Source organism: Myotis brandtii, unplaced genomic scaffold, assembly GCF_000412655.1.
Source record: "Myotis brandtii unplaced genomic scaffold, ASM41265v1 scaffold28, whole genome shotgun sequence".
Taxonomy (NCBI): Eukaryota; Metazoa; Chordata; class Mammalia; order Chiroptera; family Vespertilionidae; genus Myotis; species Myotis brandtii.
In genome coordinates, this window is record NW_005360676.1 from 2,130,931 (window position 1) to 2,155,350 (window position 24,420).

At 32.7% G+C, this 24,420-nt stretch overlaps 1 protein-coding gene across 1 annotated transcript in view; it reads right to left on the reverse strand.

Annotated features, from left to right (window-relative positions):
- Nucleotides 1-24,420, reverse strand: part of TECRL (trans-2,3-enoyl-CoA reductase-like) — an 86,395-nt gene that overhangs the window by 12,320 nt on the left and 49,655 nt on the right. The window contains exons 3-8 of the mRNA XM_005868885.2: nt 23,351-23,395; nt 17,787-17,890; nt 10,282-10,397; nt 7,086-7,191; nt 5,797-5,869; nt 5,400-5,443 (exon numbers count right to left, since the gene is read on the reverse strand). Coding sequence (XP_005868947.1) covers nt 5,400-5,443; nt 5,797-5,869; nt 7,086-7,191; nt 10,282-10,397; nt 17,787-17,890; nt 23,351-23,395 — 488 coding nt within the window. The remainder of the gene's footprint in view (nt 1-5,399; nt 5,444-5,796; nt 5,870-7,085; nt 7,192-10,281; nt 10,398-17,786; nt 17,891-23,350; nt 23,396-24,420) is intronic.

The window sequence follows — 24,420 nt, forward strand, 5'->3', positions numbered from 1 at the left end:
TTGTGTAACACAAGAATGTGCACACCCAGCATAAGAATATAGTATAAGAATGTCATCATACAACACATTTTTTAAAAAATTAAAAGAGATACCTTATATATGCTAACTCTGTAGTTAATTATTACTAAAATACACTTAAGATAATTATTTTTTTCAGGAATTATTTTTACATTGGTTTTGATATCTGTTCTAGCAAAAATTATTTTTTATGGTTATAATAGCTGCTGATTTTAATTGAGATAATGAGTTTAGTTAGGAGTAACTCAGTTTTAGCTGAAAAACCAAGTATAATTATAACCAATTATAATAAAATAAAAATATAATACTTAAATTAGTTATACATAATTAATTTCTTAAAACTAGTTTTATAAAAAATTATATAAGAAACAGGAACTCCAACCAAATTAGGTATAACATTTAATTCCTATGCATGTTATTGTTTATATTATCTCCCTCAGGATTTGAGAGGAAACTAAACTGACAAATGTTGGGAAACAACAGTCTTGGATTTTTTTGTCTTTAATAAAAAGTAAATGTAAACTTTTATTAATAATAGTTACCAGAAAAATTGTCACAACCAAATTTAAAGAGAGGGCTGAGAATAAAAGCACTTAACATTGGCATACTTTACTTCTCTCTCTCTCATCTCATCCACAAACACCAAATATTCATAAGCAGTTTCCTAGCCTTTCTGTGCTTTCCACAACCAGGCCACACTCTCCCCTACTATAATTAAAAGCGATGATACATTGTTCCTTTAATAAAAAAATCTGTCCTATGTCCAATGTCCTTCCCAGCTAAATGTTACAGGAGAAGGTATGACTACTTGATGAGAGTATTATTTATTACTCTCTGAGAATATTTGCATTTTAATAAAAAACTTAACCTAAGTGAGTGGATAACTAATGATGAGACTGAAGACAGAGGCAAACCAGGGATAGGAGTTAGTTCTGTACTTTACAAACCTGTATGTTATTAACTACTCCTCCCATAGCCTACATTTTTGAAGAGACAGTAAGGAAAGAAACATTTATTTTTCTGGTGAAATGTTTAATGTACAAAGAATCAACAGAACAACATTGCTTCTGGGGAGTAAGAATAAAGTTGAGAGGAAGCGTAGTTAAAGAAAACAGAATTGTTAGTTATATCATAACAAAATCTTAAAAATTATAAAACTTGTTTTGTTTTGCAGTTGTGAATTTGGTGCTTTTATTTGTTGTTTGGTGAGTGGAGTTGGGTTTAGAGGATGAAAAGGGGTCATAGAAATATGAAGAGGCTGGATTACAGTGTGTCCACAATATTCACAGAATATTCAGCAGAAAAACAAAGTAACATCTACCAGTAAAAGTTGTAGGGAAGATATTCTGATGTCTTTATAAATTTGCCAATACTGTATTTGATTCTATTTGTTTGACTTTTTTCCTTGTAGATTTTGTAATAGCAGACACATGTGAAGGAAAAGGTTATATTGAAAGAATTAACACAAAGGGAGAAGGTAATGATATAGTTCTCATAATATTGTGTAAACATGACAAAACTCATCAAAATAAAAGATTTTCCACAAGGTATTATTACTATTTAACTTTTGAATGCATTAGGAATCCATTGAAAAGGGGTTTTATTTTTTGTGCTTACAATATATTCTGTTTAGTATATTAGAAACCTCAGAATAGCAATAGAAAAAAAAAACAGAGTAAGCACAAAAAGAAAATTATAATTCTTAATGGTTAGTTCACAAAATGGATGATTCACATATGAGTAATTAAGAATTAACTACAATCATATTTAGCTGTGTTCTAATATATCATCTTCTTACCGGGTGATAATCTGTCTATTTTTTTTTTTTTTGGCAGTTAGGTCAGTTTTTTTATTATAAAAGTGGGAATAGTATTCCTTCCAACTCTCTATATTTTTTACTGAAAGGCAGAGGTACTTCATGGAGTGTGGTTTTTGTGTAGTTATCTATTTTTTTCTTTTCTCTCTTTTTTTTTTAAAGAAAAGGAAACTTTCTAACAAAGTACTAAACATAAACCAAGGGCAGGGACAGAATACTTCAGTTAAGGTCCCACCTGAGTGCATTTTATATGTTACACCAAAACACTCAAGTCTGAGGTTGAAATGTTTAGTTATCACTCATCTCAGTTTAGATAAACTCATGCCCATTGGGTCTGGTAGTTGGATTAAATGCCAGGTACAACAAAACGCAGTTTGTTCTCTGCAACGTTGAGAGGTGCACTCTTTCTGGAGTTCATTTATTATTTTCGAAGGAAATGAGATGTCCTTTGTACAAGAGATATGCACCAAATCACCCCACACGTGTTTCCTCAAAGTGCTTTTAGTGCATCTGGTGTCACTTAGAAGTGATGAGAAAACACAGGGATATTTGTTGTTACTTAACACTGAATTTTCTCATTTAACAAGGGCTCTAAAGTTTACTTTGATTTTAGTTTATGGACTACATTTACATTTCTATGAATGTTGACTGAACTGTTAACTATGGTTGGCTGTAAGAATGTAATTTTGCATTATTTAAAATTTGTATACCATTTCATTTTGGGAGGATGATCCAGTGCATCCTTTCAGGCCCACTGTGTATGTACAGTCTCTGGAAAGCTTTCTTCTCCATCCCACCCCCAGACTGAAATGGAAAGCCTCACTCCCTTTAAAGCCCATGGCATGGCACTATCTATATCATCCTTGTGAAACTGTTGCTGTTTTTTTTTTTTCTTCTTCTCAGTAATTGCTGAGTAAAACCAACTTTAAATGAATGGTGTCCCCTTCACCCTTGTGTTGAGAGTACAGAGATCAGTAAATGAAGAATAGGAAATTTTGCAAACATAACATTTTATTAGCAGAAAGTTAGCACTTGCAATTAAGATAACCATTTTGTCTGCCTGAATTTTAAATTATGGAAGACTGACCCAGGAATTTCCCCTTGGTTCCTTATATATAACAATTGATTCTCCTATATACTGATGTTTTTAATATAAAATAATTTACAATTCATTGGGCTTAAAAACAGGTTACTTATTCTTTCCAATTATTTGCACATATGTTCTTTGTGATAAATCTTAAAGGTTCACACTTTTGGATTTGGTTATTATAAATGAAAAAAAAACTATAAGATGAACCTTGAACTATAAGATGTTGATTATACACGTATTCATTAGTTGTTAGATCAATTCATTAGTTGTTACATCCTCTATTAGAATATTAGAATCAGTTTCATAAAACTCTTTTCGTAATACCATATTTTATTTATGAAAATTAAGGGTCTCCTCTACATTGATAATGATTAAGAAATCCCAGATCTAGAAGGTCTTTATAATTTGTCATCACGATTGACAATTTTAAGAGTCACAATGGACCTTTTGTATAATTTCTAAATTTCTATTTGCAATGAAATACAATTACGTTCAAAATTTTGACTTTTAATTAAGGTTTTCCCATACCCTCAAAGCTACATATAATTAAAAACAGAGGTTATTCTTTTTTGTCTTATTTTAAGTCTATGATTGAAACAGATAATGCTTGTTATGTGCTAGAAATGTGGAGTTAAAGTTATCAGTACATCTGTATTGGACATAATCTATGCTTCTCTGTATCAATATTTATTTAGTTTGGCATCTTGGCCTTTAGAAGATAGCAACTGTGTTAAAAGTTCACTCTTTGCCTAATTCTTCTATTTATTATTATATTATTAATTTTTACATGGGAAATATATAAAAGAATATTGATTAACAAAGGCATGTGTGAAAAAGAAGCATTAGTAACTTAAGAAATTAGAATTTTTTAAAGTCTTTGGTGGGGGGATGTATAATGCAAACTACTAGAATTTTACTTGTTTTAAAATATGTCTCCTTTTAACTTTTAAAATTAAATTCATTGGACTGACATTGGTTAATAAAATGACAGGTTTCAAGTGTACAGTTCTATGACACAACATCTGTGTATTGCATTGTGTGCTCACCACCCAAAGTCAAGTCTTCTGTCACCACATACTTGACCCCATTTATTCTTTATTACCCTCACCCCGTTCCCTTTGGTAATCACGATACTGTTGTGTGTGTCTATGAACTTTTGTTTGTTTGTTTTTTCTTGTGTGTTTTTACTTGTTGCTTTCAGTTTTATATACCACATTGAGTGAAGTAAAATGCTTCTTGACTTTTTCATGTCTGACTTATTTTGTTGAACTTTTTAAGAAAAATACTATAACAATAATGACATGAATTTTTGAAAAAGCTATAACTTTTAAAAAATTATTTTATACTAGAGCCATGGATTCATAGTCATACTTTGTTGGAGAAAGGGAAGAAATCAAGAAAATGGGACGAGTGTAAATATTTACACAGGAATAAATAATAGTAAAGAAATTACAAAAAATAAAAAAATGAAATCATAAGGAAGATGAGGATGAGAGAAACAATCAGATGTGATATAAAAACACATCTAAATAGAGATCAAATATGTGCTTTTTGTTTTGTTTATCAATTAATTCATTCTTCCATTTGCTCAAATTTACTAAGTAGTTACTCCACAGAGAGCATTAGACTTGGTACAGCATAGGTTAGCAATAAAAGCATCAACATGAATTACTTCATGATGAGAGCTGAGAGGAGGGAAGGTAGATGGAAGTGGAAAAGTGTATGGGGGATAAATGGTGATGGATGGAAACTTGAGTTGGGGTGGTGAACACACAATACAGCGTACAAATGATATGCTTTAGAATTGTGTACTTGAAACCTGTATAATTTTGTTAACCAGTGTCACTCCAATAAATTCAATAAAAGGAGAGGGGGTACAAAAGCTCACATGGATGTAAAATATAGCATAGGGAATATAGTCAATAATATATTGTAAAAATTATGTACGGTGCCAAATGGTACTAGACTTACCAGGTTTATCACTTGGTAAGTTAAATAGAATGATCTAAAGCACTAAACTGAGAACAATTAGGAAATTTTCCATGTTTCATTTAAAAAAAAAGCTGACAATGTTTTCATAATTATGTTTTAACAATTATGCTAAAATGGTTTTGGATGTTCATATGTTAAACTTATAAAACTTTTTGCTCTTAAATATAAGTTGGTAAATTTGCAGACAATAAGAATTACTGAATATAATTTTTTTTCCAATCTTACTATCCTCAAAATAATTCTAATTATCCTTCATAGATGAGTAGAACATTTTGATTAAAAGATTTAGAGAATTAATGACTTAATAATGGAAAGTCATATTAAATACTTCATTTAATACCATTAGGCACTTTATATAAAAATAGGTCACATTATCTAATAGACAAATACTCAAATATATTCTGTTTTGCATTTTAATAATATCACAATTGGAGCATGACTAGCTAATAATAATAATAATAATAATAATACATACATACTTACCAGAAAATTAATAGCTGATACTGTGACTTGCCTGTTTCCAAATGCTAGAAAAGAGGAGAAGATGTTAGGTAAAGACTCATATTTTGGATTGTTACATTACACACATAATTCAGGTAAGGTTCATTGGATATCACTACCCTCTAATCAAAAGTATTAAGGGTTATATAATTGACTTTTTGGAATGATACCTTTGCAATCTAAAAACATTTAAAATGGAACTTAATACAATGTCCCAATGTTCATGGTGGGGAAGTTGGAATATACAAAAGTACTAAAACGTATAATTATCTGATAAGCTCACCATTTGTTTTAACAATTCCACTTCTTTCTTTTAGTTTTAGTGAGTGTGTATACATGAAATTTAGTATGGGGATAGTTAAGGAGAAATTCTACATACATGGTGGTGTATACCGTGGGTGATTAATGTAGTAGGCAATCCAGGAAGTGAATCCCCAATAAAAGGCACAGCCCTACAAATAACACAAGATAAGATTTAGAATGTGTGTGTGTGTGTGTGTGTGTGTGTGTGTGTGTGTGTGTATAGTATGTATCCCATCATTTTAAACCATTCCATACATTTATATGTCACACTACAATAGATTTACATGAAAAATGGTATACATTTTCTAAGTTGGATAAATGAAATGCTTCTTCACCCAGTAAATTAACATTTTAAAAGTACCTATTTAATATCATTCAAGTAATGCATTTCTTTGCTCAACCCTTATTAATATAAATGGGTATTCATGATATAGAGTAAATGTAAGTATATTTTGCAAGAATAATTTTGTCCATCCAGGAAGAAATATGAAGTAATAAAATAATAAATTATATATTAGATAAGATATATCAATAATCATTTCCCAAATGTAAATGAACAAAAGAATGAATTTTTGAACCATTAGTAGTAATATATGTTGATTGATTAGAAAGGGCAATCGGCTAATTTTAGAAGTCCTAGGCTATAACACCGATCTTGCCCTGTATAATACATTTTAATACCTTCTGTCAAAAGAGAAGCTAGTCTAAATGATTTCTGAGGTTTCTAAGAATTATAGAATTCAGTATTTCTTTAAAATGACAACAATGAAATGGCTGCCTTGTTCAAATTTTTAGAAAACAGATATTTGGAGGGGAAAAAAAGATTTTAGTAAGGATATATTTTGAAAGTAAATTTTGAATTGGAAAGTAAATTTGAATTGGACATTTGAATTGTGGCATGTTATCTAATGTATATTTCCATATCAATGTTTCAGAAATTTTCCTATTTTCTTGATAGTTATTTAACAGTTAATAGCTCTTGCATTTACCTTTTATTTGAAGAACAAAAACATCATAAAAATGGGTTCAGTATTGTTATTTTAATATTTATAGGAGGGTTCATATATGAGATTCTTTCTCTTCAAAGAATCTGAATTTGATGCTAAGTATTTCCAAAATAAAAGGTTTCTATGTACTGTTACTGGATGAAGGCATCTTCAAGGGATGGCATTTCAGAATAGATTGTTTAAGATATGCTGATAAGTTGAATAGACAAAAACAAACAAAAAAAACAAAACAAAAAAAACCACAACAACAAAAACCCTAGACTTGAGGAAAATAAACATGTTTGAATTATTTTGCAAATAGTTCAATACACAAAATACCTCAATAATAATTACAATTGTAAAACATATTAATCCTGACCTTTATCAAATTTTTCAAAGGTGTATGCCCTGCAGAAACTTTATGAACAAATAAGGTTTCCAAAAGATACCGAATATAGTGTATACAATGACAGAAGCAGGCCAAGCTAGAAACAAAAACAAAAACATGAACACATTAAATTCCCTTCTAAAAATATGGCTTTCCTTATGCATTTCTTTTTTATTTCACTCTGATATTCTATATTAGGAAATAGTATTTCCAGTAATCAAAACACAGGCAGGTGTTTTTAATACTTTTATTCTAGAAATTTAAAAACTTATTTAAAATGAAAGTACTGTTAAAACACTCTATAAATTTACTTCTGATGACACTAGAAATATATTATATACTCATCATAGGCTATATATTCACACCTGCTCCGGAATATAATAATTGCAAATGTGCTCATATCAAAATGACTCTAAATTGAAGCAGATAATTTACAAGTTTTAAAAATATCCAAAACCTACTTAGAATGCATATGACATTTTATAATATTCAGAGTAACTTTTTCATTGTCTGGTTGTCCTTTAGCAAGTGCCATAAATTAAGTTTGAATTTCATTTTCTATGGAGCCAATGCAACTTGTGTTTGTTTATTTTATCTACAAAGTCTCAACTTTTACAGAGCACCAAGGGAGGCAGTGTATCAGGTATTCTTGAGGAAGAATATGAAAGCAATAATCAGACAAATGCTGAAGAGAGAAGAGATTTTGCTAATAATGGACTTTGAATTTTCGGGTCACAGTGGAAGAATTCCCAGAGTTGGGGAGGACTTAGAGAAGGTAACAAATAGAGGACAGTAGAGTTTATTGACATGGAGAGTGTACATGAAATTTAGTATGGGGTTAGTTAAGGAGAAATTCTACGTACATGGTGGTGTGTCTGAGGGATGATCTGAAAATACAGAGTTAATGAGGTGGGTGAACTAAACAGGGCTAATGTATCTAAATATCTAATGTGTCCTCTTGCATTTAAGGCAGATAATCAAACTATGAATGCTGAGTGCAGAAAGGGTTCTCTGGTATCTTTTTCCATTCCTGATGATGCAGCAAGAAGCTGTAAGGAGGTGTGGTCTTAGCCACAGTGTAGCTGGTTTACTCAATCCCTCTGGTGGGAGGGGCCCTGGTAATTTTGAGTATGTAGCCTCTATCTTAAGTACTACTGATTGAATTGAAGAATAACCGTTACATCAAGCTGTGGACCACCCTTCAGTGCAGATGGAAAGAAAGATCCTGCAAGTAATTTGGCCTTAGCCATAGTGTGTAGAGGCTTCTAAGAATTGTGTGGCTATTGAGTCACATATAAATCTAAACCTACCTGAAAAATACTTTGACTGTGATTTGATTCAATGTGTTTTGGGAGAATTAACATTAGAGTATGTGGCAAATGAATATAGCATTTGAAATTTGATCTTTTTAACCATAAGAAAGTATATCATCCATTCAGAAATTTGTTTGCCTTAGGAGCCTTGTGATTATTTTATAGAGCTCTACTAGACACTTAAATTTCTGAAGTAGTTTGTGTATTTGTGTGTTTATGCTCTGGAATGATTTCATATAAAGTCAACATATTTGCTATTTTGAACTACATTGCAAAAATACATTTATTATTGAGAGGTTATAAAATATGATGTGTTTGTGTTTAAGAATAGTAACCAACAGTCATCCAATTGCTTTGAGACTACCAGGCAGGGGTGAGGGGGTGTCCCTTTTCCATGCTGTGCTATAAATCTGGTACATGTTATATCTTTGGTCTAAAAACTGAGTGTAATTCCATTCTCCTTATGAACTCTTCACCCCATAATCTTTCCAAATGAATTGGTTATTCTCTTCACTTAACAAAAAGAAAGACATATGTTATTGTCCAAAGGCCCCTGAGCAATCTGTTCTATACTGACCTGACCATCTTTCCAGAAAACAAAGAAAAAGTTCAAATGCAACTTTCTTAGAAAAGTTACCTCAGAGCTCCCATCAATGTCAGGTTTTTCTCTTTTATACTCTAAAAGAGTGCATTGTAAAATAAATATGTATATAATATGTTTATCTACCTCACCATTCAAAATATTTTTATTGTATATTCCCTGTAAATCAGACAATGTGTTAAGCAGTGAAGATAGATGGAACATCAAAGTATATCATGACAAAACTTTAACTCTATAGAGGGAAAGACAAATGATCACGAATATATAATTTTAAAGTAAAAATGTATAAAAGAAAAGCGCTTTAGTAGCATATTTGTCATGGAAGGAATCGCAATGGCTACCCTGAGTAAGAAATATTGAGCTTCTATTTGAAGTTTGAGTGAGAGATAAGGAAGAGGGAGGAGATGTGGATGGAGGAATAGGGATGGCATGTGTAAATGCCCGGTGTGAAGGGGGACATGGGAGGTATAAGGACAAGGAGGGAGGTCAGTGCGGCTGGAGTACAGACATTAAGGGAAGGAAAAGCTTGATTTGAGATGACAAATTTACAGTCAAGTCATTCTCTGTCTTCCAGTATCCCTAAGACCTAAAATCTGCTTAACTCACTTAGAATGCTTTCATTTAATCAGGTTCTTTGTGTTAAATTGCTAATCCTACATTTTTACATCTCAGTGTAGTATCTTGAACAATATTTCTCTTTAATTTGGTATGGAGAAAGAGAGAGAGAGAGAGAGAGAGAGAGGCTAATTATTTCCACAAAATGCCATAGTTGTATGTTCTGCTTATTTTGTTTTTATGACTGTGCTATTCTTTTTTTTTCCTGTATGTCTTATTTTAAAGTAAAATTTTACTTTGGATTTTTACTTACTAAAGGAAACTTGTAAAAAATCCTCCCTCCCCCCCTGTTTATGACTTAGGTAATCATGTATTTCCTATGCAATGTTGTCCATATTTTTAGAGAAATATTTTATATTTTATGCTCTATACAAGGCCTTTCCACTTTATAATTTTAAGCTTTTTTGATATTTCTAAATTTCCAGATTTCTCTTGCTAAGTGTAAGTATTAATAACTTAAATTACCTCTATTTTAAATTATATTGAATTCCTTGCTTATAAATTTGCAAGTTGGTATGTAAACATTATTCATGGTTGCCTAAATATATTTCCCTAAAATTGAATGCATGGTAATTGATTGTACAAACAACACTTATTAACATAATATCTGTATCCTTGTTCAATGCTTTAATTTATATGTGCCATATGTATTACTTACTGTACCACTAGGTGGCGGGACCTTCTAGAGCTCTCTTTCACATCATATATAAATGGGATCCTCAAATAAAAGAGGAGATATAGTAACAGGGGTCCTGTGTATTCAGCCAAAAATACCTGAAAGTAAAAAGGTGATTTCGATTAAAGAACACATTTTTATAGATTTTATTAAGGTTTAGTTATTATACCTGAAAATAAGAAAGTAATTTAGAATAAACAATAAATGTTTATAGATGTTATTAAGGTTTGCTCTGTCCATAGGTATATCTACAGATTTAGCCTACTGCATGAGTTGGTGATGCAAATAACAAGAATTCTCCCTTGGAAGAAATAGCCAAGAAATAAAGAGGACAAATATACATAGTAAATTTAAAATAAAAATAAATATTAAACCTAATGTAATGATTTCTTCATAAATAGTGCAGGGAGTTTTTGTTTAAATAACCAAACTGTTATAAATACATTTCTTCATGTCTCCCAGACACATACATACTCCATTTTCTATGGGAACTGTCCCTGTCACTGAATGGTATAGGCTACTGTGCCTTCCTGTCTTATCTTTTTTTTTTTTTTAGTCTTTTTATGACAATGTAATGTTGAACTCAATTGATTCCACCCTGATTCAAATTTATATAATACAGTTCTCTCTTTTGAAAGTTTTAGACTTTAATTCTGAGTCTGAATGGGTAATTTAAAGGGTTTCTCTCTGATTCTGGAGCTGAGGACAACTGTATATGTGGTGACAAATATCTCATCTATGGAGAGACAATCTGAAGATTTGAAAATATTATTAAAAACCACACCATATTACTGCAAAAAATTATGCAGCTGACTGCTTTCTGATAGTTTTTTCAATCCAGTAACTGTCCATTATTCGGTTTGGTTTCTATGTTAAAGCCAGGTTAAAGTTACTCCCTGGAATTTTCAAAGAAGGGAAAGTAATTTACCTGCATGCATTCATGGGGAGGGGGAAGGAGACACACATGGCAATGATAAATTTGACTGCCATTCCTACCTTGTCTTTGCCAATTTTTATTAATTTCCAAGAAAGAAAACTAGTGCATGTGTTTCTCAAATATGCAACTGTGAACATTAAGTACAACTTGTATTTTTTTATCAGTAGTTGGTGAATATTTTGTATAGTTATATGGTTATAATATATGATATATATGTTATATATGCACATACATATATGTAATTATATGTATATATGCATACACATATAAATAGCTATTTATATATGTTGGTGTTTCTAGTTATAATTGTTCCTTTAAACAATATTTATCATCTCAGAAGACAAAGAAGACTTGTACATGAGGGTAAAAACAATGTAACATCTAAGGGCCCTAGCAAGATAGCTCGGTTGGTTATAGCATAGTCCTGATACACCAAGGTTGTGGGTTCAATCCATAGTCAGGGTACATGTGAGCATCAAGCAAAGAATGCATGAATAAGTGAAACAACAACTTGATGTTTCTCTCTACCTATATCTATCTATATCTAAAGTCAATAAATAAAAAATGTAAAATGATGCAACATCTAAAGAGTTCAGTATAAAAGCAACCTTTTTACTGAAAGACAATATTACTTTATGGCATGCAACATGCCTGGTTATTCAGATATGAAGAAAAATATTTACCACTTTTGAATGTCTACTAAATAGAGTCTAGTCTAGTTAATACTCTAAAATAATGAGGAAAGTGATTGTTTATTACAAGGAAAAGTTTAAAATATTTATTTCAACACCATCTAATCAAAACAATTTTGAGCAAATGCTCTTGCTAATACATCAGATATGAAAAATGTTGTGAACAACAGTCAACCTGGACCAAACACCACTCTCTATTAGGTTAATCAAAATGCCATCACAAACGTGAAGTTTTTTTAGATCAGAGGAAATTAAACTTCAATCCTCTCTCCATCTTCTCCTAAAAATAAATTGAGAGAGACAGCTAGCTTATAATAATATGTTCTAGAAGGCCTGATATTCTATCAAAAGTATTGTTCACGCTAAAACATGGGGTTAAAACAGTACTCAAGAATAAAGCACTTGGAAATGACCAGAACTAACATTTGGACAATGCATCTTTCAAGAAAAAGTCTATTTGGCGCAAATAAAAGAGAGAAGATATGCTTTAATAAACATGAAATGTAATCAGAAAATGGTTTCAGAATAAATAAAAAGAAGGGCTATATAGACAAATATTAATGATAGCATTCTGAAAAAGAAATTGTTCTTCCTCTAAAAAAGGAGAAAAACCAAAACCAAAATAATAAGCAAATATACCAGGTATTAGTCCACACAAGTCAGACAAATTTACAAGGCCTAGAAACTCTAGTATAATTCAAAAATTTAATAGAGTTTCTATAATCAGAAAAAGCAGATGCACTTGCTTTTTTCTCTGAAGATCTTCACTTGTAAATTTCAATTTATTTCCAATATCGAATTACATCCACGTTTCTCCATTATGAAAGTTATGTGTCTTAGACTAATGTCTTGCTTTAAACATTAAATTCACTACTTCTACTGGGAAAAGTAGATAATTGTGATTTCTTGGAACTTCTATGGAACATTCAAGTTGCTATGTGTCTAAGTTGAAAAAGGAAGTAGGCAATAACAGAATCCCTATGTTTAAGCTGTGCTTAATACATTTCATTCTCTCTTGAAAAAAACTTTTTAATTATTAGCTGCTGGATTTACTTATTTTCTAAAATTGGAAATTTATAGTGGAGAACAAAATGAATTGCAGGTGTTGAAAATAAAGTAATGCCAACTTTAATCTTCTGAAGATAGACCTACAAACTAAAATTATGAGAGCATTTCCCAATAGTAATATCACATTGCATTCAATGAGTACTATTGAAGCTACTGTGATATTAGAAGAAGGTTTTTGTTTGTGCGTTTAATTGAACCACTATATGAATAACATATAATGCAGACTTTTATTCAAGGCTATTCAAACAAAGCATTCCAATGAGATCAGTGAGAAAAATATTTTTTAGGCTTCAAAGAGTTACTAACTCATCAAAAAATGAGAAAGTTAAAAGACTCTTTAAACAGAGCTTTAGTGTAGTGATTGACCTGGGACTTGAAGCCTAATCACAGTCTGATAAGAGCACCAAATCTTTTGAAGGTATCTGAGAATGCAAGGATTTAAAACTGTTGCTTGTTATCTTTTAAAGGTAGAGGTGGCCTTATATAATCTACATAATGTTGGGGAGGGGCATACATAGGAGTGAAGATAAATCTGAAATAGATCTATCTTTGCAGGGACGGAAGCTCAGCTGGAATCACTGATTGGGTTAAAATGACCTGGACCCAATAGTGCCGTTGGTCCATCTGTAGGATGATAAGTTACCTTTGAAAGAAGATAACATTACTCTCAGCCTCATGCTATCTTTAATATTTTTTTTGCAAATTTTTCTTCACTAAGGCTGAAATATGCAGTTATACAAGAAGTGTAGGTATTGTGACCAAAACCAAGAGAAAGAGCAGAAATTCAAAATAGATGAACTGAAGATTCACCTAACAGAATTATCAGAGATATACTAAGAAAAAGAAACTTGTCTTTTATATGTTTAAAGAAACAAAAGACAGTCCTAGACGATTAAGCTCAGTGTATAGAGCATTGGCCTGTGGACTGAAGGGTCCTAGATTCAATTCTGTTCAAGAACATATGCCCAGGTTGCTGGCATGATCCCCATTAGGGGGTCTGCAAGAGACAGCCTGTCAATGATTCTCTGTCATCATTGATATTTCTATCTCTCTCTCCCTCTCCCCTCCTCTCTGACATCAATAAAAATATATTTTTTAAAAAAGAAATAAAAGAGAAAGTTGAGAATTTTAGCAGATATTTGAAAACTATGAAACAAGCTATATTGAAATGTAAGATGAACCCCAGAAGGAGATTACAAAGAGAATAATAAAGAATCAAAAGATAAAAAGAATATCCTAACTATTTTTTAGGTTAAATATATATGCAAAACCATAGACTCAGGATTACACTCTAAAACCAAAGTAGATAAATAGAAACATAAACATAACTGTGAGCACCATAGTCTAACTACTGATAATCAATCAAAAGGAAATTATAAAGTCAGACACATTAATTTCAGAGACATATAGTAGACTTTTTAACAGAAACAATGGACATCAAAAAATCAAAATAATGAAGTTTTGTGAATAAAGACAAATATTACTGCCAATATGGGGTTATTTTCTACAAAAATATTCTTCAAGAATAAAAGTTAAATTAACACATTTTAACATGAACAAGAATTGAGAGAATTCATTAGTGGCAGAACTACAATAAACACTAAAGATGTTATTCAGGAAGAATAATTTTTCTACATGTAAGCTCACCATTAAGAAGAACTAAAATGTCATAAAAAGATAAATCTAAATAAAATTTGGCCATATAATGTTGCTTTAAATAATATAAAAATTAGAAAAACACAACAATAGGACATAAGCCAGGAGGAGCTCAAGTCGTTCAACTATCTATGAAGTCTCTTCCCATTAGTAAACTTATATCAAGCAAATTATATTATTATTTAATATTTTAAGATTCTTATTGTAATGATGTGGGTAACCACTAGAGTTACTAAAAAAGAAGCTATAACTACCAAAATAATAGGGAGTCTAAAAGAAAAAAAAGTACCAGAATAAATCCAAAATTGGGCAAGGAAAAAACAAAACAGAAAATATATTATGAAACACATGAGGCAAATTAAAAGAAAATGTTAACTTTGGCAATAAAAAATAGGTAATCCTTTATGATAAAAAGAAACTATGATTAAAATGTAAAATATAAAGCTATTAAACTACTGGAAGAAAATATAGGAGCAAAACTGCCAGATTCAGCACTAGGCAACATTTTTATATATGACAAGGAAGGCAAGATCCTTAAGAAAAAACATTAATAAATTAGAATGCATTAAAGTTGAAAACATTTTGCGTAACAACAAAATTTTGTTAACATGATGAAAAGACAAGTTAAAAAGTGAGAGAAAATATTCATAAACCACATGTCAGATAGAGAATTTGTATCTAGAATAGAAAAAGTACTCTTGAAACTCAACACTGTGTCCCAGATAATAAAAACTAATGTTTACAGAAATACCTTTATACACTGAAATATAATACCTATATTTGTAATAGCAAAATACTGAAAACCACCCAAATGTCTGTCAATGTCTGAATGGTTAAACAAACTCTGTTACATCCATACAACTGAATACTATTAAATAAAAAAGAGCTGAGTATTGATAGTTAAAACAACCAGATGGATCCCAAAGGTATATACTTCTAGAAAAATAAACATCAATCTCAAAAAACTGATTCTGTTTATATAGCTTTCACCACATGACAAAAATATAGAGATGCAGATTGGTGGTTGCTCGGGGTAGGGAAGAGAGTGTGTGAACATACATTGAGTGACATGTAGGAGTCCTCTGTGGGCATGGACAAATTCTGTATCTGGTATTGCTGGTATATACATGAATCTATGCAACAAATTGCATAGAGCAATATGAATGAATGTAGAATGATGAAAACTGTAAGATCTTTAGTCTAGTCTAGTTATTAGCATTTATATAGTGGAGTTTATAATATTAACCTGTTCTCCTAAGTCTTTCAATAAGTGTAATTTTCTCAATAATCCTGTGACAACACACTCTTACTTGTTAAAAAATATTGTGTTATTATTGACCTTGCTAAATTAAAGAGATTGTTTCTAAAAAACAAAAACAAAACAAAAAACTTCACTATGATAATGCTTCTATTCTAAGAGTGCATGTTAATATTTTATAAATAAGCAAGAATGTTATGTGTGATAAAGTATTTCTTTTATTTATAATTTAGTTGATATAAAGCGGAGGTAATGTGCATATTTTTAGCAGTTAATAGGAGTGACTCATTTGGAGGAAAAGGTTATGTGAACGATAGGATTGATTTAAAAATATCTAGTCTATTTCCAGAGTTCTCTCTGTCACCTAAATGACTATCCTCTCAGATAGGCTATAATTTTCTAGTAGCATTTTCATAGAATTCCACCTTAGCACTTTTTCTCCTCAGTGCTTATCCAAAGGTGCAGCTGGGGTTTCTAATGAACTCACAGTTAATGCCACTTACTCTGTCGACAACTTCTGTAGACAGAATTCCCTTTTCATCATAAATGTAGACAAAGACTGAATATTTTAACCTTTGCAGATAAAAATCTGCTTTTCAAAATCTCTTTTAGCAAACATCTGTGGATACCACATTTAAGTATTAAACCCTTTGCTTACCCAATGCCTTTGTCAATAGATTGTTTTATAAACATTATAATACACTTCATAAAGATTCAATATTCTAAACTCAGTTTTTAGTGCATCAAACTAATATGCAAAAGCTCAAAAAACTTTGGAAACTAAAGTAACAAAAAAGTGAATGTATATGTAACATATATAATATGCAGGAAGTTTATATATGTTAAAGGAGAAATTGTTAGAAAAATAGAGAATGAGACAGTATTTTAATGAATGAACACAAACTTGAATTTCCCTTTTTGAGAATTAAATAATAATGCAAAAAATACCTTGTTTGTAATAATTTAAAAATTGATTGCTGTTAGATAAAAGGAAAACTCAAAGCAGTATAGATGATAAACTTGATTGCTAATGCTGGCAAAAGGGAAAGCCATTTTGAATAGAAATTATTAAAAGTGTAATCACATCACAGATATCTAACAGAGTACAATCAGAAAAAATCTTTAAAGTCTAAACAATATAAATAAGTTTTATTTAACTGAAAAATATAATGATTTCATTATTCTTTGTATATCAGTGTCAAAAGTATTTATTAGATTAAACATTTCATTGCCTCTGTTTCTAAATATCACATAGTATTTCTTGTTACTGAATGTATTCCATTACTCATAAATAGCACACAACTTGTGAACTGGTGTCAAGTATTTTCTCTGTTTCTGAGTCCTCCAAGTCTTTTAGTGTAGTCTGCATTCTTTTAATGACTTGGATATAATCACTACCACTTTGAAAGCTTCTCCTCCAAGTAGAGCCCAAACAACATCCAAAGAAGTCTTACTGCTTTACTCTTAGTTTCCAAAATGCCCGTCCCCTGTTAGACCATTTCTACTGAATATTTTATCTCCCTTCTTTCCAATGTCAAAAAGGATCTTCTTTATCACCACTCCTAGAAAGAAAGCTGAATAAATACCATTTAAACTGACAAGGCATAGAGGGAGCAGAAATGAGGCCATCAGTCACTGGATAGACTAACATATAAAAAGAAATTTATCTTCCTTCTTTCAATTGTTCCTTCTTCCATTGTTCCAATTCTTGTATGGAATGTTAGCCACTGCTCATAGTAAATACGGACAATTTAACACACCATTCAGTACAATATTTTGTTTCACTATAAATTATTTGACAGAAATATTTCACATCAGCAAATATTTCACATCATAATGTGGGGGCATTTACGTTGCATTTTAAACTGATACTTACTGTAGTCCATCTGACCTGCCGACCTAGGTCTGTAAAATAGAGTGTGACAATGGAGGATGCCGCAACACTTTGAATGGTTATGTAGTCCTTCAGAAAAGGCCCACCTTAAATAATAAGAAATATTATTTTAATACAATTTCAAAGCAAAGTGATAAATAAATTTTATGAGCAACCAACAAAATCTAAGATGAATTTAACACAGAAATCATGATGTATAGTATATTTTTGAAGCGAAATAAAATGTGAATATACCCATTTTATAAAATATATCTAGCAAATTTGCAAATGCACAGTAATTTTCCAATGCTATCTAAACATAGTAGACTGCCAATAGCTAATATCCTATTGTGTTCTAAGAAAATGTAACATTAGACAATGTCATGATAAAATATGATATAAGGTACTTTTAAAGTATAATTTTGGGTGTCAGTACATAAACATCTCAATTGTTCTCTAAATGATTTTATTCTAGGATAAATTATTTGGGATAAAATGATTTCAATGGTTATTGCAAAGCACCAGGGGAGTGGCAGGGTTTACCTTCTAAAAAGACCACAGTGGATACTGTGTGAAAAAGGGAGGAAAAGAGCAAGGAGATTATTTAGGAGGAACTTAGAATTTGTCAAGAGGTGAATAATGTTTGTTTGGATTAAAGTGGCAGTTGTGTAAATGTTAAAAATTCATCAGTCACAGATATATTTTAAACATAGAGTAGATTTAACTTGAGAAGAAAGGATTCAGTGAGATACTGGCCTTAGATATTTGGCCTGAGCACTTAGGTGCATTGCAACCTCATTAACTGACATGAAAAAGATTGAGAAAGGAGCAGGATTTGTGGATAAAAATTAAGATTTTAGTTAGGGTGTGGTAAGTGTGTGATAACAGTCAGACATTTACTAGTAAGTGGGAGCTGTTCAGTAGGCAGTTGGGTAGATGTTTCTATAGGTACTTGAAAATCATTAAAATTTAAAATCATGAGGCTTGATGACGTTATTTATGTATTCAGTTTTAAAAGAAGACAATGGAAACAAAGACAGAACTTTCTAGCACTCCAGAATTTCAAAGTAGTTAGAGAAATATACAGCAAATGTTATTGAGCAGCAAATCCAGCCACATTGTGTCTTCAAGCTAATAAATTAGTGTTATTTTAAGCTGCTAAATTTGTGATAATTTGTTGCACATCAATGGGAAGCATATATCAAGGTAAAGACTTTGATATCCAAATGGTCAGCAATGTTGGTGTGACAATCACGTATAACAACATGATATGTTAATAATGAAAAAAGAAAGAATTCTGATGGCATTTCATTCCTTGAAAGTGTAGTGAAAACGTCTTTCCAACATGGCCCTATAGACATCCTTGGGGAGGCGATCAGTTTCTACTCTTTTATCTATTTTTTGCTAACTTCAAGGAGCAGAGTGCTGTCATTATGTTTTAAAATGTGGTTCCATCAATATGATATGTGAATAAAACAATCTGCTAGAATCCAGACATATCATTAACTAGAGGCCTGGTGCATGAATTCATGCATGGGTGGGGTCCCTTGGCCTGGCAGGTGATCGGGGCTGATAGAGACCATCTCACGCAGTCCTGATCAGGGCCGATCAGGCAGGCCAGGTGGGGGGAGGGACCACAGGAAGTTGGCCAGCCACGGGAGATTGGCTGTGGGAGTGCACTGATCACCAGGGGGCAGCTCCTGTGTTGAGCATCTGCCCCCTGGTGGTCAGTGAATGTCATAGCTATAGGCTGGTCGTCTGGTCATCAGGTCATAATGGTCATGTAGGCTTTTATAGATAGATGATAGATAGATAGATAGATAGATAGATAGATAGATAGATGATAGATAGATAGATAGAGAGAGAGATAGATGATAGATAGATAGATAGATAGATAGATAGATAGATAGATAGATAGATTATACCACTCTTAGACTCAGTTATCAGGGACCCCTGTCTTTGGTGTTCCATGCCTATGTCCTTTTCCAAAGGGAGAGGAATATGTGGGGTCAAGAGAACATGTCTAATGTGAACCCATACCATTATTTCCTATGTCACTTTAGCCAATTAAGGCCCTTGCGTTTTCTGCATAAGTTAACTCAAGCAATATATCTTCCATGGGCATTTCCTCTCATTAAGGGTCCAGATACTAAGGTGTATACCTCTGAGCCTAAGGGTTTGTCAAAGCTGTTGTATAAAGGGTGTGGATGGTTGGAGCAGTGATAGGAAGACATGGGCCAACTTTACCCATGCTTCACCTTTCTATTGTCGAAAGCCAATGATTCCGAGAATCAGAAATTCAACCTTCTACTTCCAGGACATTATGAAGTCCTGACAATTAATGAAGTGAGAAGGGAGCACACATTTGAGTTCAGTTTGTATGACAGATTTATTGCAACCATGGCTGCGATTCTTCACAATTTCCATATCCATCAACTTACAATATGACTCTTAATTCCTCTGAATAAGAATTGGTGTCTATTTCCTCACCCTTTGAATATGGGCTAGACCAGTGACTTGCTCTAGCACACACAATGCAAGGCAAGGAATCAGATGCAAGTTCCAAACTTGGGCCTCAGGAATTCTTGAGTGCTTGTCCTTATTTGTTTATACCCCTGACTCCACCATGACAACAACTTCATAACACTCTCCTGAAGCATGAGAGACCACATAGAACTAGAGCAGTGGTTGCAATTGTGAATATCCTAGAACAATCAGTCCCCAACAACTCATCAGCTGATTACAGCTGCATGACTACTAGTAAGCCTAGCCAAGTAAGGCCAACTCCATCTACCCAAGCTCAGCAGAGCCATTGAACTCAATAAATGTTTGTTGTTTACCCCATAAAAATCAATGCTTGCAATTTATTTATGTTTTAGTGAAGAGTTTTGTGTGGGGAAACTGTAAAAGACTAAATTCACATGATATCATTGTTTGTAGTATAATCATTCTGGCAAATATATTCTGTTATATATGTAAATATATATGTAAATATTCAGGCCTTGAATAATTTTGCTGTTAAGTCTTTTTTTCTTAATATTATAACTGTGTTTATAGTTATAACTATGATTGTTAAAGCATCTACCATGTGCAAATCGTCACAACAGTGTTTTATAAATAAAATCTTACAAAAAATAAGTTCTTTATCAGCTCCACTTTACAAAAAAGACTCTGTAGATAGGTAAGCAGAGAGTCAGGTTTAAAATTCTGAGTTACTCCAAATAAACTCTTCTTTGAACCATAGTATGCTTATCTTACTAAGTTAATTGACTCTTTTTTTTTCTTTTTTAATACATCATCACATTCATATCCAAGGACACTTGGCTGTATTTCATTCAGATCACATACTGGTACACTCAACTAGGTAAATAAATGTGTGGGGAAAGTAAAAAATTCACATTTACCAGGAAGTTTGAACTAACACATATTTCCCAGTCCCTTATAGTGTCCTTCAAATTGCAATTACATTTGACATTGATGTCTGTGACATTCTCAGAGTCTTCTTTATATGAGTCAATTTCAGAAAATACTACTCCTATTTCATTTTCTGTTATTTCACAATCCATGTGTTGAAAGGCATTTATGTGCCTGGCACATACTAGGCCCTGCAAAGACAAAAATAAACAAGACAATGATTTCCCTTTTAAACTCTGGCCAGAAGAGAATTTGTCTTGAACATTTGAACTTGGAAGAATTCGAGACTATCAAGAACATGTGATTCTAACATGGATTTCTTTGTTTTCAAGATAGAGGTCTCAGGCAAAGGAGGAATGTCTACCATAGCAATGAGAACAACTGCAACATCTGAGAGAGATGCAAGGAAGTCATTATGTGTCCATATTTGAATATGTTATCTGAAAAATGGTAGTCCAAATACTTAAAAAGCACCAGAAAAAAAATGCAGTTCACCATTGTATTGAAAAATTTAGAGATTGGAATTTCTTAAGATGCCCCTTATTATTATGGACTTTAAGTATTCCTCTAAAATTTACAATCTATCCACAACTTTTATTTAACAAATCAAATTTCAGGGGCTTGTTAGTCCAATGTCAATAGCAGTGATTCTTAGCAGGACTCATTTTTAACTATTATATTTTTGTCAATTTTTAAAATAGAGAATAGGAATTGAAACTTAAAGCTTAATAATGGATATAATAATCCCCCCTGTAATTTAATTGGTTCTGCTCCTGTTTACTTCACTTATCATGGTTTAATATAGCAAAAACTGGAAAAAAAAAGATAAAGAGATAATCTGTATTCCTCAGAACATAATAGAAGGCAGAAGCATCTATATATATAAAAGGCTAATATTCTAAGTGTCTTCCAACTGTCTGACTGGTCGCTATGATATGCACTGACCACCAGGGGGTGGACACTCAATGCAGGAGCTGTCGTAATGTATGCTGGCCATTTACAAAGAAACGACATTTCAGACCTGGCGCTGACAAAGCAACACTCAGCTTCCCCCAAGTGGGGCACAGGCCCCGCCACCACCCTGGAGCAATACCCCACCAAATCACAGCCAATGTTGCTGAGACCCATGGCACAAAATGCGGCCCACAGCCCAGCCCAGCCCAGAAATGGTCACTGTGGGTGCTGGGTAATGATGTCACATAGCAACGCCCAGCTTCCTCTCCCTAGTGACTAGCCTCCTTGCAGTTTCTTCAGCCCAGGAACACGACTTGCTTTATAGCCAGGTGCAAATATTTTACACTTTAAGCAAATGTCTATGAAGTGTTTTCCTGTGCCTCATTTCATTTGATCCTCACAGAGGTCCTGGAGTAGGTAGATAGGAGACTTGGTAGAATCCTATTTTCTTTTCATTAGCCAGAAAACGGAGATTTAGAAAGTTTAGAAACTTGACCCAACTGAAAAGAAGTAAGAAATGGTAGACTTGAAAATGACTTCGGGTTTTCTCACTGTGCAGAATATAGTCAAACACTGCTGCAGTTAAATATTTCACCCTTTGTTCTCCCTGCATGATCTATAATAATAATCTGCTTTGTGTTGATATTTACTGCTGTGTTGCTGACAATTACCTGAAAGAGAAGTTGGGGTGCTTCATTGGGCTGGAAAAAGTTTAGCTAAATCAGAAAGCAGGTCTAATTAAGCAAGTTTATCTATATATATAAAGCTCTCACTGGCACCAATAGCACGCCTATGTTTCCATTTGTCATTGTCGATCATGAATTTGGTTGACACTTCTATTATAGAGAAAGGGTGAATAGCAATATTAAAATATTTCTTCTAATTAATTTTCTTTCAAAGTGCACAAATCCATGCACCGGGCCTCTATTAGATCAATAAAAGCTTTAGAGACAGAAACATATTAGTTCAGATCCCGCCTCCAATGCACTACTGACAGTGAGTGGCAAAGTTATCTCTTTGAGACTAAAATTCCTCATTCATAAAAGTAGAGCACTGGCATGTTGGAAGGATCATATGTAATAATATATTTATGGCATTTACTACAATGCTTGCCATTTAAAGAGTGATAAATATGAGCTATTGATGACAAAAAAGGGATTCCAGATTAAATGAATACATAAGTGAAAGTTGGCTCTTACCATGTTCTAGCTGCAGGCCAATTCGGGAAGGGCACCACTTAGGATCTATTAAATGAAAAATAACATTTAACTGTCAGTACAAATGTAAAACACATTTTAAAATCTAGAAATTTTCATTGGAAGACAGATTAGATTTTAGGTTGTGAGTAAAATGGTTATCTATTGTCAGAAATGGAAATAGTGGTTAGCCTTGCAGGGTGCTGAGAAGAAAGCAAGACGGAAGCTTAAGGGGTGGTGATTTTCTGCTTTTAGATCTAGGGACTGGGTATGTAGATGCATCCATTCTGTGGACATGTACAAGGTATGTGATCTATGTATGACTTGTGCACTTTGTACAAGTTATTCTTCAGTAAATAGCCTAAACATCTTCATTTAAAACTGGAAGACTTGCCCCAGCCTGGTGGATCAATTGGTTGGAGTGTCATCCCATACACCAAAAAGGGTGTGGGTTTTATTCCCCATAAGGGAACACCTAAGTTGTGGGTTCAATCCCTGGTCAAGGCGAGTAGAGGAGGCAACTGGTCAATGTTTCTCTCTCACATCAATGTTTCTCTCTCTCTCTCTGCCTCTCTCTCTCTCTCTCTCTGCCTCTCTCTCTCATTAATCCTCACCCGAGGATATTTTTCCATTGATTTTAGGGAGAGTGGAAGAGAGAGGGAAAGACAGACAGAAACATCGATGTGAGAGAAATACTCCGATTGGTTGCCTCCTGCAGGAGCCTGGTCCAGGGCCCAGCCCAGGGAGGAGCTTGCAACCAAGGTACTTGCCCTTGACTGGAATCTAACCTGGGACCCTCTGGTCCTCAGGCCGACACTCTATCCTCTGAGCCAAACCAGCTATTTGGCTTCCTCTCTCTTTTTAAAATTAATAAACATATCCCTGGGTGAAGATAAAAAAAATGGAGGACTTTGAGCTCATGTAAAATGTATTTAATATTGGCATGTGAAAGTGGGTTACTGTCTCTATTAAGAGTAAGGCACTTTATCTGAATAATATGTATTATTGACTTTTAATATTATGGGCATATTGATCATAGTAGAGACATCACTTTAGTGTCTCCTACTTATACT